Below are 14,232 nucleotides of genomic sequence, written 5' to 3' on the forward strand. Positions count from 1 at the left end.
TAAATTTAAATAGCAATTAAAAAAAAGTTGTGAATAATAAAATGTAATAATAATATAATATACACATATAGAAATATTTTATAATAATGAATTAAAGATTAGGAAAGCAGTTGATTTGATGTTAAATGGTTGGAAAAGGTGAAACTATTTTATGTTTTTATCTATTTAATCTTTATTATTTTTAAAAGACTTTTTTTCTTCTTGCTTCCAATATTATTGAAATTAAATGAAAAAAAAAAAAAACATTTGTAACCACTGGAATAAAATTAGATTTGAATCTAAAAGCATTTTAAATCAAAATCAAGCGCATTCTTTTTATAAAGTATTTTTTACGGTATTTTTTCTCAGAGTGCTGTTTTGTGTTTGTCAGGTTTCAGTGTTCGAGGCCTGAATCAGGTGCTGAAGGAGGAGATCATCGATAAACCCTTAGACACCATGAAGCTGGCGATTCCGTCGGGAATCTACACGCTGCAGAACAACCTGCTCTACGTGGCTCTGTCCAACCTGGATGCTGCGACGTACCAGGTGACCCACAACTTCATTCCAACTGCCCGTATATAGTGGAAGTGTGAGCTGAGGAGCAACTCGTCCTGACCTGTGGGTGTGTTTTCCAGGTGACATATCAGATGAAGATCCTCACCACCGCTCTGTTCTCCGTGTCCATGCTCGGGAAGAGACTTCGGATCCTCCAGTGGCTCTCATTACTCGTCCTAACGACAGGCATCGCCTTTGTACAGGTAACAGCGACCTGTCGATCACGTGGCTGTGATATTTACACCAGATTTCTTCACACGGTTCTGAGTGTTTTAGTTTAAGGGTTTAGGAAAAGTTTGGAGAAAAGTCCTTCCAGATGTTTTGGAGGGCGAAGTCAATGAAATGACCAACTGACAGGGAAGATAATTTGTCACATTTTGTCAATTTAAAATTCAAATTATTTTAATGGCTTTAATGTCATGTGTTTTGTTACATTGTTACCCCCACACCCCTCCCACAAAAGGGCGTGGTCTTGGTTTCTAACTCTGATTGGCTTCATGTGGGTCTGATTATGACTGCATTCACTCGTTCTGCTTCTCTGTAGTTTGTATGACTCAGGAACTACAGATGGCATGATACGTTTTATTAATATTGAATTATAGCAACTAACCGATATAAATCTCCCAAATCATCCATCCACCCTTGTGGACAAGGAAGTGATGGAGGACAGTTGAGCAAACACACACCCAAATAAGCAAGCAGATAAAACTGACACACTGTCATGGCTGGTTGGTTTAATATCTATTTCTATATCTTTATGACTCCCAGTGGCCCTCACCGTCTCGCTCCAGCTCTGAGAAGGAGGAGGTGGTTGTGGCTTCACAGTTAATGGGTGTCCTCGCTGTGCTGTCCGCCTGCTTCTCCAGTGGCTTCGCTGGCGTTTACTTTGAGAAGATCCTTAAAGAGAGCAGCCAGAGCGTCTGGATACGCAACATCCAGCTGGGTCCGGGACCATTTATATATTTAGTTTCTGATCCTTTTGTTTGTTTGAGGTCATATTCTTGTTAACATGGTGTTTGCTTTGCTCCTATTGCTTCTGCCTCTCCTGCAGGTTTGTTTGGTCTTATCTTTGGCTTAATCGGAGTGTTTGTGCAAGATGGGGATAAGGTCTGGGAGAATGGACTTTTACAGGGTTATAATGGCGTGACCTGGACTGTGGTGGTTCTACAGGTGGATCACTTTCATGTTTTTTTCTCCTTCTCATGATGTTCATGCACTTTCTGACATCTGTGTAATCCAGAACTTTGTTTTAATCCGACTCTAGGCTTTGGGTGGCTTGATTGTGGCAGCGGTCATCAAATACGCAGATAACATCCTAAAGAGCTTTGCTACATCTGGCTCCATCATGTTATCCACGCTCATCTCTTACTTCTGGCTGCAGGACTTTAATCCCACCAGGTATCGCAGAAACCTTCACACTAATGGATTAAATCCAGATTCTGTTTTCAAAATTCCTAAATTTTATATCTGAAGCATAATTAATTTTCTTCTCTCTGCAACAGTTTGTTCTTCGTGGGTGCTGCATTGGTCATCATAGCCACATTCCTTTATGGGTATGACTGGAGATCTGGTGTAAACCCTAGGACAAGGAATGATGTGTGAGCATGACATTCTGAGGTGAAGAAGAAGGAAGAGGAAAAGAGTGTATGAAGATAAAAGGTGTGATGGCATAGGTGATAGTAAAGTATTAAAGCGTTGATGCTGATGTGAAGTGTTTTTGGCAGAGACTGCAACTGCAGCGTGAAAGATACACTTCCATTTCAAAGTTCACATTAAATGGTAAATGAAGGATTCTGGTATTTTTTTACCGGAGCAACACTGAGGAACACTGCGAGGAACACTGTGAGGAACACTGTGCCTGTTGTTTAATCATCAGTCTGATGGTCTCTTTTTCTCCTGGACTGCAATAAAAGCCAGAGGCTGTTACTTTTCAATATGCTCAGTATCGTTTTATTCAAAGCCGCCCACCCCCACCCCCACCCCCACCCAAAGATCTCACCACCCTTCAGCAGAAACAACAGAAACGCATCACAGTTTATTTCCAATCAATAAAACCATTGGCATGCAAAAAAAAGAGAATCTCCTCCATCGCTTTGTTTCTCAAATTTTCTGTGCTCAAGAGTCCGAGGCTTCTTCTCATTCTTCTCCTCCTTCTTCTTCTCTGCAGTTAGCTAGCCTGCGTGTAGCCGTTGCATAGACTTGAATTGGATACGAAGAAGCGATATTCAAATTGAAATCAGCTGCGGAGGCGTTCAAGTGTGTTGATCTTCGAGAAAATTGTCCTTCATCTGATTTGAATAAAATTGTTAATTTATTTATTTTTTACTTGAAGAAAGAAGTTCAAGATCAGGATGATTTTTGTCGATGTGACATCCAGATGTGCTGCTGGTGAATAACATCCTGGTTTAATACAAAGCTCTGTGTGTGTGTGTGTGTGTGTGTGTGTGTGTGTGTGTGTGTGTGTGAGAGAGAGAGAGAGAGAGAGAGAGAGAGAGAGAGAGAGAGAGAGAGAGAGAGAGAGAGAGAGAGAGAGATCTAGTCACGTGATCACTTCAGTCACCTTGTAGGGTTGAAAGCTTTAAAGTGTCGGGAGCTGATTGAAGAATAATTTAGATAGATAGATAGATAGATAGATAGATAGATAGATAGATAGATAGATAGATAGATAGATAGATAGATAGATAGATAGATAGATAGATAGATAGATAGATAGATAGATAGATAGATAGATAGATAGATCATCTAAACACATGCAGAGTAAATTCTTCTTTCGGCGGTCTGCGTTTTATTAAGTGTGAGTGTGTTTGTGTGTGTGTGTGTGTGTGTGTGTGTGTGTGTGTGTGTGTGTGTGTGTTGAATAGAGGAGGTTTATGTGATGGAAATTTCACAGCGTGAGCACCTGTGGAGTGTCTGCATGAGAGGACAGAAAAGAGCAGTGGGGATGGAGGACAGAAGGACTGTGTGCCAACATGGAGGCTGCCTACAGTGCAGCACCTGAGTAAGGAAGGCATGAGGGGAGACTTATTTTGTGTGTGTGTGTGTGTGTGTGTGTGTGTGTGTAAGAGAGACATTGCTAATCATGCTACACCTCTCGATCACTGCTTGTGTTGTGTTCGCTAGCTAAGCGTCTCTGCTAGCATCTTCTAAAGCGGTGTAAAAGCTCCTTATGCTAATGAAACTCCTCCAGTCTGGTGTCATTCAGAACCCCGAGGATCTGTTTCACGTCACATGACTCGCCTGGGCACAACGGAGTCTGCCTTAATCCACTGAGGATCTTCATGCATGATTCTTCACCTTTTGTTCAGCATTCTCAGAGCAGTTCATTGCTGAGGAACCCCTGGTTTCCCATGATCCTCTGAACAGACGGTACAGGACAAGCTTTAACCCTCCTGCTTATTTCCCATGATTCCATGCTCCTGCACAGACACTAACGATGCTACGTTGTTTTAGCTGGCGTTTTATTTGGAGGGAATGACGACTAGCGGTGGTCCTCTTCTTGGCCTCCACATTAACACTTGCGCGTCGTTGGCGTTGGGTCGCGCCAGTGCATTTGGCGGGATGGGTTCGTTGTTGGTGAGGATGAGCGGCTGTTCCTGGTGCGTCGGGCTGACGAGGGTGGCGCGGGAGCCCAGAGGCATCACGGGATTGACGGCGATGTCGACCCGCATTCGCCAGCGCACCGTCTGCAGCAGGATCTTCTCACGTGTCACGGTGTTCAAGGCCACCAACCACGTGATGAAGCTCTGGTCACGAGTGACTCGAGTGAGCGCCGGCGTGCCGCTTTCACCCACAGGCACCGCCCACGTCACGCTTGGGTAGAAGTTGTCGTTCATGCTGACGGTGAGACGTGACGGCTTGGACGTCGGACCCACAATGGTCACCGTTTCCGTAGTGTTGCCATACCAAGGGTAGCTGACGCCGTCCGAGTCACTGATGGCCTTCACGCGACCTTCACGCAGCTCCGGAAGCTCCCAGCTCGACCTGCAGGGGGAGGAAACATTCACAAGAGGGTCACGAGACGTGCTTCAAATTAAGGGATAGAGCAGATGGAGAAATAAAAGGGGGATCGTTCTTTCAAAAGTTTATTCAAATAACAAATAACAGAAGGGTTTGAGAACAAACATGCAGCGAGGAAACATCATCAGGCAACTTCTCACCAATCAGCTCCTCGACTGAAAGTGATGGAGGTATGAAACGAAGATGAAAAGAAGCAGAAAAGAAGATGAGATGTGCACTGGGGCAGAGGATGATGTTAGATGCAGTAATTTAAGTTTTTATGAATGCAGTAAAGCGTATTCCATGTCAAAACAGTATGTTAGAGAACAGGATACTACATATATTTATTTAGTTTTTGTCCCCTTCCCTTTACTATCTTACATTACTCACTTCTCAGTTGGAATCAAAAGCAAGTGTGCAATAAGAGACACTTTCACTGAGAGTCCTCCTGTAAATAACGCTCTACGGCGCCCCCTACCGAGTTCAGGTTTAACTACACCTGCGCAGTGCTTCATGCTGGTTGAATTATCGACTATAAATAATAAACCCCTCATGTTTGTTTTTGGTGTGGTTCAGAAGAAGCAGGATGAGCAAACACTCCAAGCAGTACTTCACTTTCTGCAAAACAGCACTTTGACAATCTTTCCAAATTTCCAAATATATTATTATTATTATTATTATTATTATTATTATGTATAATGTATTATTATTATTATTATTATTATTATTATTATTATTATTGATGCTGAGCGATGCTGTCATGGCGTCCCAGGTCATGGCGGTTACTCACGCGCCAGCGTCTCCGTACGTGTTGTAGAACTCCATCTGCGTACACGCTTGAATCCAGCCCACTGTCCACGTCTCATTCCGTGGCACGGGCGGCATGACGACCCCGGCGGAGGCGCGGAAGTAGGGCGTTCTGTAGCGCAACACGATGGGCGAGTTCTCCTCCACCACCGTGGGGCTCCGGTCGATGGATGCTGACACCTCGTACACCACGATGTTCTCGCGCCGCACGCGCGGTTTACACGCCACGCTCTGGAGGCAGCCCATGGCCTCGCCTACTAGGAGCGTGAGCGTGAGCGTGACGAGTGACGGCAGGAACGAAGCAGTTCGGAGCCGTGCGCTCATATGTTCAAGTCCCTTAGCAACGGGACAGAAACGCTGGCACCTAAACACACACACCTGGGAAAAGAAACCTTCTGCGTATATTGCTAACGACGTATTGTAGTGTAAAAACACACACACACACACACGCACACACGCGCGCGCACACAGTGAGCTTTCGTCAGGCTACAAAATTAGCTTCGCCGCTACACTCCTATTACTGAGGTAATTCTTACATTGTGTGAATAAAGTTACACAGGTTCAGTTACAATATAATATTAATAGTAATAATATTCTTTATTAAATATAGCCGGTAACTCGTAATGAGATCTATTTAAAGTAGTTCGCGGTAGCAGTAGCTAAGATAAGCTAAGCTAGCATAGGATGAAACGTCGCTAGCTAACTTTATCCCTGAAATACATTAATGAGTTAGATCTCAATTATAAATAAAATACCTTTGATTTTTTTTCTTAATAAATAAGTTATTAAAGTACTTAACGACAGAACGATTTAATTCTTAATCATTACCAACACTTTATATGTGATAATAATAAATCCTCATAAGTAACACGTGAATTTCGCGCGCTTTTTCCAGACTGAGGTAAAAAGTGAGGAAAGTTTGTTAGCCTCGTTAGCTTGTGGCCACACCTGCCGCTGTTTTATGAGGAGAAACGCGCGGAATAAAGCAGAAGCGGTAGCGACGAGGTGTTAAGTGGCTTCGTCGACACTTTTGTGACAATAATAATAATAATAATAATAATAATAAATAATAATAATAATTGTAATAATATTTAATTAAAATCAGGATCTGTTCCTTCAGCCGGAGTGGTGCGGTGCGGTGCGGTGCGCGAGCGCCGCTGCTGGTTGCCAAGCGACCAGGTTGATTGACAGGGAGGTCCGCGCGCGCGGGTTTGAGCCGTTTTTTTGTTGTTGTTGTTGTTTTTTTTTTAGGGAAGAAAAAAAACCCACCACCACCACCGGTAATAACCGGACTAACGGAAGATGGAGGGGATGGAGGGGTGGGAAACGGACAGCAGCTCCGCTATCGACCCTCTCTTCCTACTGCTTCTTCTTGTTCCTTCTCTTCCACCACCTCCTTCTCCTCCTCTTCCTCCACCTCTCCTCCCGCGGTGTGCCGCACTGCCCTTGGCGTTCGTCCTGGACGCCGCTCGGGTGCGCTCTTTTTCCGGTTCCCACGTCCCCGCCGTGCGTGTCTCCGCGCCCCGCGTCCCCGCCGTCATGTCAATGGCGAGGTGCTGAAGAAGAAGATGGAGGAGGCGGCGGCGGCGGCTGATGAGGCAGCATCCGAGCCGAAGGGTTCCTGAGACGACGCGCTGGATGACGGCACCGGAAACGCGAACGGGAATAATCCCCTGGACGCATCCTTAGGTCAAAACCCCCACACACATGTTCATAATCCGAAATTATTATTATTATTATAACAATTATATTATTCGGTTTTTTGTCGCCCCCTTTTCTGTCTTTCACCGTGAACGCGCTGGTCGCTGTTCAATTGTGTCCAGTGCTGATGGTTATTCAGGTCACGCGCACCGAGCAGCCTCAGCAGCCGTGCGCGTTCACGACACCGGGGCGTGGTTTGTGTGCCCCCCACCCCTCCAAAAAAAACCTTTCAGGACCACGCCTACCGCGCTCGCTGATTGGTCGCGCTCGCTTCACGCGGCGGAAGTGGAATCGAGCTCCGAGCGCCACTTCCTACTCACCGGCCAACTCGTTCCGCTCATTCATCGGCGACCTTTTCGACGCGTCTTCTCCGTTCCTTCTTCTACGTGTCCTCCTCCTCCCCTGTTTCCCTCTTGCGGGGTTTATGATCGCTGGACCGCTCCGCAGCCTGTGTAACAAAGCCCCGAGGATTTTGTTCGCCATGAATCCGCAGGTTGTGTTCGTCCTGGGCGGCCCCGGAGCCGGAAAGGGAACTCAGTGCGCCAAAATCGTGGAGGTAGGACAAGACACAGGGCTCGGACATCACACATGTCCTGGAATTATATTCAGTCATAAAACCCACACGGAGAAGCGTTTTAATCCTGTTTCCGGAACATAATTCAGAGAAATGATCAATATTCATCTTTCTTCTGCCTTATAAAGGACACAGGGAAGTCTTCTGGGATTCTTCCAGGTTATTTCCGGTGTTCAGAAATTTACCATCTAGTATAAACCAGTTCCAAACCTCAGGGACCTTTAAACCAGCACTTGATAAAGGGAGTCATGTTCACAGCCCTTGGCTCGTCTGATGATGATCTAAACACTAAACCCCCTGCAGGAGGATCAACTGAACCATTAAAGCATTCTGCATGTCCATCTGATGTCTGTGCTTCACACTAACACGTGTCTGATCACGACTAGTCCACCTTGGCACTTGTTTTGGAACCTCAACACATTGTTCCCGACCCAAACGCGTTCGTTTGCATGTCCACAAGGATGTGGTTTTTGATTTGACCTGAACAAGTGTGAGGTTTCTTGGGGACGCCATAAAAAGGACACGGTTTGTGGGACAGGAACTCTTGTGCAGGTCTTGTGCGTTACGTGGAGTTCACGTGTCTTTGCCCCGTCCTTTTCATCCTGAGTTGGATTTTTCATGTTGTTATTGGTTAAGAGAAAACGTGACCAAGAAACTCACACCAGGTCCGATTTATTCCACACGCAGCGACGTGTTCCTACTGTTACTTCCTTTCTGGAATTTGATCAAAGTCTATACAATTCTCAGAGTGTGTATGTGGCAGTATGAGGACATGGGCGTGTGTGTGTGTGTGTGTGTGTGTGTGTGTGTGTTTCCTACCCAGCAAAGTAAACATACATTTTTATAAAGGCCCTATTTATCCATGCTGGTGACGTCACAGCAGTTTTAAAGGTTCTCCACCTCCATTAGATCCTGTTTCTGCAAGATGGCTGCTGTTTGTCTGAAACGTCAGCATCTGTGCTCCATGACATTTCACCTACTGCAGGGAAAATCTTTATTTATCTTTATCACCTCTGAGTTCCTCAAACACCCACGTTCCTGCTCTCACTTAGTTTATAGCAGCTATAAACGCTCGCTCTCGCAGCAGCCTGTCTTTATTCTCCCTCACAACTCCACGAGTCTTCTCTCCTGAAGATCTCCAAGTTACAGCCGACTGTTACAACATTCTGACACTGGAGACTCCTTGTGTTTATTACATGTAACAAGCTGTTACTATAGAAACGATTACCTGCATTACTGTGAGACCTGCTGTAAGAATCAATGTCTGGTTTGTGTGTGTGTGTGTGTGTGTGTGTCAGAATTACAGCTACACCCATCTGTCCGCTGGAGACCTGCTGAGAGAGGAGCGCAGCCGGACAGAGTCCGAGTATGGAGTGCTCATCGACAGCTACATTAAAGAAGGAAAGATCGTCCCTGTGGAGATCACCATCAGCTTACTGAAGAAGGTCTGTAGGCCATGATGGCAGATAACCAGCTTTTAAAACAATTCCAGAAAATCAGGTTGAAGAACCGGTGCTGTGAGGTGCTGAATGGGATAAAACTAGAAAAAAAACTCGTCACACCAGTTACACCATGGACCGACCCTGATCTCGTCTTTTATAGTCTAGAAAAAAACTCAACCAAAAAAACATTTCAATAGAAAGATGTTTGTGGACACCTGAGCATAGGATTGGTATGTGCTTCTTGAACATTCCATTCTTCATCATATCTCCATTTACTGTTAAAATGTGATATTGTGGAGATTAATTCAGACACAAGGGTGTTCGTAAAGTCAGGTACTGATGGAGGTGAGAAGGTGAGGAGGCCTGGGATGCAGTCAGCATTCACTTTCATCCCAATAGAGTTGAAGCTCTATAGCAGGAGATCTTTCACATCTTCCAACCCATGGAAAGCAGATCTTCAAGGTGCTGGCTTTGTGCACAGATTTCATGCTGAAGGGAAAGTTTCATGCTCCTGCATCCAGGCCTCCAGCTTCATGGGAACAGTATGTCCCTGGAGAAATCAGGTGTCCCAATACTTTTGGAATGTAGTGTAGTCAGATTTGGTGTGTTTCCTTTTGACCAGAAGTTTAATTTTAGTATCAGTCAGCGTGTTCAGAGGCAGGAGCTCTGATGTTTCGTAGCTCTCTGTAAAAAATCTACAAATATTAGCGTAATAAAATCGTGGGCATGGGAATGCTAAACATCGAATTAGATCAAAGTCTTTAATAAAATCTGTGTTTAATCCGATCTTCTGCATTTATTACATCATAGAGGGAGGAAAATAATTATATTACTGGTATACACTCATTATTTTGATTTATTTTTATAAGCAGCTTTTTCCTGACATTGAATAGCTTCTTTGGGAAGGTCATCCAAATTTCCAAAAACCATAAGCTCACCCCGCTTCTGCGACCAAGGTCACACCCAAGGTCGGTATTGTGCAAACCGACTGTCTAATCTCTTTGTTTTGAGGAACGTAGATGTTTTTTGTTTTGGGGATTTCTTTTCCACAGACACGACACAACCAGAACACGTGTGTTTTATTGTCTTGTTTCAACACCCCGCCCTCTGTTTTCCCTCCTTGGGCAATTGTTTATTGGCTTATTTGTGCACTTTGATCTTCAGCAGTTGTTTTATGCATCACAAGTGGCATCAGAAATTCGGACCAATCACAGTGAGCTTCTTCATAAACAGCATCGAGTGATGTTCCGCTGTCCAGGAGAATCTCTGTAGTCCAGTAGCTGATTGGATGTTGTTGGTTGTTCTTTTTGTTTTGTATCACTCCTCTAGTGAACGTGTCATCACGTTCTCGCACGTCGACGTTACTACGCTGTCAAAACGTTTCTGGTTTTCTTTCACCTCCAGGCGATGGAGCGAACCATGAAGAAAGACAAAGACAAGTTCCGCTTCCTTATCGACGGCTTTCCCCGGAACGAGGACAACCTGCAGGGCTGGGCGAGGGTCATGGACGGCAAAGCGGACGTCAAATTTGTGCTGTTTTTCGACTGCAGTAATGAAGTGAGTCACTTCCTGCTCCTCTGGTGGGATTTTCCGTAGCTGCTGAAGAGAATTCTGGAGTCAGTTTCGAGTCTGATCAGGATTGTTTGTGTCCTGCAGGTTTGTATTAACAGGTGTCTAGAACGAGGGAAGAGCAGCGGCAGGACGGATGACAACAAAGAGAGCTTGGAGAAAAGGTCACTTTATCTACACATTTACATAAAATCTAGTTTCCGTTTATTTATTTATCTTTATTTATAATGCATATCAAAGTGCTGATCAAGCCGACATTCCACACTCCTTCATTCCCAGGGGCTTTGTGTTGATGATCTGTGGTTTCACATGTTCCCAAATAATCCCAAGGTTTCTTAGGTGCATCCTACAAACCCAACATGAACATGGCTCATGATTCCAAAGCCCTGTGATATCATACATTTCAAGCTTCTAGATTCCAAATATTCTTACGTCTGCTCTATTCACAAAGTTACTGTGTCCCCAAAGTCCTACTTTCTAGACGGTCCTGTGTCCTCAAGGGTCTTATATTTTTGAAAGTCCTGTCTTCACAAATGTCCTACATTCTAGACGTCCTGTGTCCCCAAAAGTCCTAATTTCTAGACAGACCTTTTTTTTTTCCAAAAGAGGTATTGTGTCCTCAAGGGTCTTTCAATTTAGAAATTCCTGTCTCCACAAATGTCCTTCTTTCTAGAAGGTCATGTGTCCCCAAACATTATACTTTCTAGAAGTCAAGTCAAGTCAAGTCAAGTGGCTTTTATTGTCATTTTTACTATACACAGTGGTACACAGTACACAGTAAAAACGAAACAACGTTCCTCCGGAACCCTGGTGCTACACAAAAACAACAAAACAACATAAAGTGCATCGAGTGCAGCCTGGTGCAAACAGTGCAAACAAAAGAACAGTACAGACAGACAGAGTGCAGACAGACAACACAAGACAAGACAAAAGACAAAAACCAAGTATAGCGCCGACTAGTAAACCTACTGTATACTTACATATACAGTACTGTGTGAGGTGAATGTAAAAACTATACCCAGGAGAAAATACAAACAGAAAGAGCAATGTAGTGCAAAAACAGCAGCAAGGAGGTGCAAAGACAGCATGTAAACATTATACTGTAGTATAAAAGGTGCAAAAACAGCATGTAAACATTGTACTGAATATAAACATTGTACTGAATATAGTATAAATAATAATAAATATATAAATGGTGATGGAGTGGATCGAGATGAGTGATGAATGTGTTTAGTCCAGGTTGTACAGTTCAGTTCAGTAACAGTAACACACAGTGAGCGTGTGTGCGTGTGTAAGTGAATGTGTGAGTGTGTGTGAGTTCTGTTCAGTTCTGTGTGTTGAGAAGCCTGATGGCTTGTGGGAAGAAACTGTTACACAGTCTTGTTGTGACGGCCCGAATGCTTGGAACCGTTTTCCTGATGGTAGGAGGGTGAAGTATGCGTGTGACGGGTGTGTGTGATCGTCCACAATGCTGTGTGCTTTGCGGATGCAGTGTGTGGTGTATATGTCCATGATAGAGGGGAGAGAGACTCCGATGATCTTCTCAGCTGTCCTCACTATCCTCTGTAGGGTCTTGCGATCCGAGACGGTGCAATTCCCAAACCAGGCAGTGATGCAGCTGCTCAGAATGCTCTCAATGGTCCCTCTGTAGAACATGGACAGGATGGGGGGAGGGAGGTGGGCTTTCCTCAGCCTTCTCAGAAAGTATAGACGCTGCTGGGCTTTCTTGGTGATGGAGCTGGTGTTAAGTGACCAGGTGAGGTTGTCCGCCAGATGAACACCAAGGAATTTGGTGCTCTTGACGATCTCCACAGAGGATCCATCGATAATCAGTGGAGATTGGTCGCTCTGAGCTCTCCTGAAGTCCACAACCATCTCTTTCGTTTTGTCCACGTTCAGAGACAGGTTGTTTGCTCCACACCAGGCAGTTAACCGTTTCACCTCTTCTCTATATGCTGAGAAGGTCCTGTGTCCCCAAACATTATACTTTCTAGAAGGTCCTGTGTCCCCAAACATTACTCTTTCTAGAAGGTCCTGTGTCCCCAAACATTATACTTTCTAGAAGGTCCCGTGTCCGCAAATGTTCTACATTGCAGAAGGTCCTTTGTCCCCAAAGGCTTTAATTCTTTAGAAGGTCCTGCCCCCCCAAGCATCCTACTTTTTTAAAAGGTCCCTGTCTCCATAAATTTTTTTTTATCCTTGAAGGTCCTTCACTCTTATTCATTGATATAGGGCCTGCTTTGTTCAAGGTCCAATTTTTCTATCGAACAAGTTCCTGCTCTATTGAACAAGTTCCTACAAGTTCCTATATTCTTTCCCTGGGGCCCTTAATATTCACAAAGTTCTCAACCCGTCTCCTATGGCCCTGTGTTCATGAGTCCCTAGATTCCCAGTTCACCTCCTTTCTCTAAAACAGACAATCGTATAAACCTGTGACCTCTGTCCCCTTTTCAATCTCTCAATCTTCTGTTTTTGTTTGTAAGTATGTATGTATAAGTTCGAGCTGGTTGTTCCTCCACAGGATCCAGACGTACCTGCAGTCCACGCGGCCAATCATTGAGCAGTACGAGAAGCATGGTAAAGTGCACACTATCGACGCCTCACGGGCTGTCAATGAGGTGAGACTGCAGTGGGCGGAGTTTAGAATAATAACAATAAGGGGTATGATGTCATTACTGCAGATCCAGGAGCTTTCTGATTGGCTGTGTTCTGCGCAGGTCTTCGCCGATGTAAAGTCAGTCTTTGACAGAGAGGGTTGAACCTGCTGACTCCGCCCTAAACCGAGTCCAGCGATGCTACGCCTCATTTATTCACACGTGTATCTTTTTATTCATTTAACTGTATTTTTTTTTTTTTTTTTAGTGAATGTGTGTGTGTGTGTGTGTGTGTGGGGGGGGGGGGGTTCATTTCAACTTCATAATGCCCAAGATGAACAATATTCCTGTAGAACAATGATAAAGGTAGAGCAACCAAGTCCAATACGAGGACATTTTCCATAGGAATGGTATATAGTACTTATAGTACTCTTAGTACTCTTAGTTTGATAAGGTTTGGCGTTTTATTTGTGGCCATATGGATATGAACGTGTCATATCGATATTATTTTGTTATTATTATTGTTATACATTATCTTATGTACCAGGGGAAAACGGCCTCAGCAGCGATCACAGGGGGTCAAGAACCTGTAGCACATCTATGGCTAAATTATATCCTTTATAAAAAAAAATTTAAAATGGTTCTTATATGAAATTTTAAGCGGCGCTGCATTACATGGACACATGATTGTGTGTATTGTGTGTATTGTGATCTCGCCAACACGGTATATTAAACAGAATATACTGAAAACCCGTCAATCAACCAAAGTGTTTAGTTTAAATACAGTGTCCGGAGCATGTGATTGGTCAGAGGGGTCACGTGACACAATTCTACTTTAACTCATTTACGCAGTCAGTCTTCGGTCATATTACTACTTACACGACGGGCCTGGTGGTAGCTGGAATGTTTAATTTTAATATTCTTTTGATTCTAATCACAAAATCATCCAGTGTAAAAAAAACAATAATAAAAGAATAAAGATCTCCTACTTCAGGAATTTGTGTCTGTTTATTAT

At 44.1% G+C, this 14,232-nt stretch overlaps 3 protein-coding genes across 7 annotated transcripts in view; 2 read left to right on the forward strand and 1 right to left on the reverse strand.

The window, feature by feature from the left end:
• slc35a3b (solute carrier family 35 member A3b) overlaps positions 1 to 2,468 on the forward strand; it is a 4,062-nt gene extending 1,594 nt beyond the window's left edge. The window contains exons 4-9 of one of the 2 annotated variants that reach the window (XM_046852728.1): positions 371 to 525; positions 615 to 737; positions 1,303 to 1,477; positions 1,586 to 1,704; positions 1,799 to 1,932; positions 2,037 to 2,468. In XM_046852728.1, the coding sequence (XP_046708684.1) occupies positions 371 to 525; positions 615 to 737; positions 1,303 to 1,477; positions 1,586 to 1,704; positions 1,799 to 1,932; positions 2,037 to 2,136 (806 nt within the window). In that variant the 3' untranslated portion in view covers positions 2,137 to 2,468. Of the gene's footprint in view, positions 1 to 370; positions 526 to 614; positions 738 to 1,302; positions 1,478 to 1,585; positions 1,705 to 1,774; positions 1,933 to 2,036 lie in introns of those variants that run through there. The other variant, XM_046852729.1, reaches the window with a different exon arrangement.
• Positions 2,469 to 2,516: 48 nt separating this feature from the next.
• fam78ba (family with sequence similarity 78 member Ba) lies at positions 2,517 to 7,166 on the reverse strand. 4 transcript variants are annotated; one of them, XM_046852732.1, is made up of 3 exons: positions 6,607 to 7,166; positions 5,321 to 5,715; positions 2,527 to 4,515 (listed from the first exon to the last, which is right to left on the reverse strand). In XM_046852732.1, the coding sequence occupies exons 2-3, from the start codon at positions 5,659 to 5,661 to the stop codon at positions 3,993 to 3,995; spliced, it is 864 nt and encodes a 287-aa protein (XP_046708688.1). In that variant the 5' UTR covers positions 5,662 to 5,715; positions 6,607 to 7,166; the 3' UTR covers positions 2,527 to 3,992. The 4 variants fall into 4 exon arrangements, with proteins under 4 accessions (XP_046708689.1, XP_046708690.1, XP_046708688.1 ...); XM_046852733.1 differs by lacking the exon at positions 5,321 to 5,715 and having other exon boundaries at positions 2,517 to 4,515; XM_046852734.1 differs by lacking the exons at positions 5,321 to 5,715; positions 6,607 to 7,166 and adding an exon at positions 4,692 to 5,287 and having other exon boundaries at positions 2,517 to 4,515.
• Positions 7,167 to 7,310: 144 nt separating this feature from the next.
• On the forward strand, positions 7,311 to 14,214 carry LOC124388084 (UMP-CMP kinase). Its single transcript, XM_046852730.1, has 6 exons — positions 7,311 to 7,594; positions 8,911 to 9,057; positions 10,459 to 10,611; positions 10,711 to 10,787; positions 13,145 to 13,241; positions 13,341 to 14,214. The coding sequence occupies exons 1-6, from the start codon at positions 7,463 to 7,465 to the stop codon at positions 13,380 to 13,382; spliced, it is 648 nt and encodes a 215-aa protein (XP_046708686.1). The 5' UTR covers positions 7,311 to 7,462; the 3' UTR covers positions 13,383 to 14,214.
• The last annotated feature ends 18 nt before the right edge of the window (positions 14,215 to 14,232 follow it).

The sequence above is a fragment of the Silurus meridionalis genome, chromosome 6 (genome assembly GCF_014805685.1).
Source record: "Silurus meridionalis isolate SWU-2019-XX chromosome 6, ASM1480568v1, whole genome shotgun sequence".
In the NCBI taxonomy this organism is placed as follows: domain Eukaryota; kingdom Metazoa; phylum Chordata; class Actinopteri; order Siluriformes; family Siluridae; genus Silurus; species Silurus meridionalis.

Coding starts and splice junctions, on each gene's coding strand:
- fam78ba (XM_046852732.1), bottom strand. CDS start 5,661: ATGAGCGCACGGCTCCGAACTGCTTCGTTCCTGCCGTCACTCGTCACG. Junction 4,516..5,320: donor ACGTACGGAGACGCTGGCGC/GTGAGTAACCGC, acceptor CTCCCCCTGCAG/GTCGAGCTGGGAGCTTCCGG.
- LOC124388084 (XM_046852730.1), top strand. CDS start 7,463: ATGATCGCTGGACCGCTCCGCAGCCTGTGTAACAAAGCCCCGAGGATT. Junction 7,595..8,910: donor AGTGCGCCAAAATCGTGGAG/GTAGGACAAGAC, acceptor TGTGTGTGTCAG/AATTACAGCTACACCCATCT. Junction 9,058..10,458: donor CCATCAGCTTACTGAAGAAG/GTCTGTAGGCCA, acceptor TTTCACCTCCAG/GCGATGGAGCGAACCATGAA.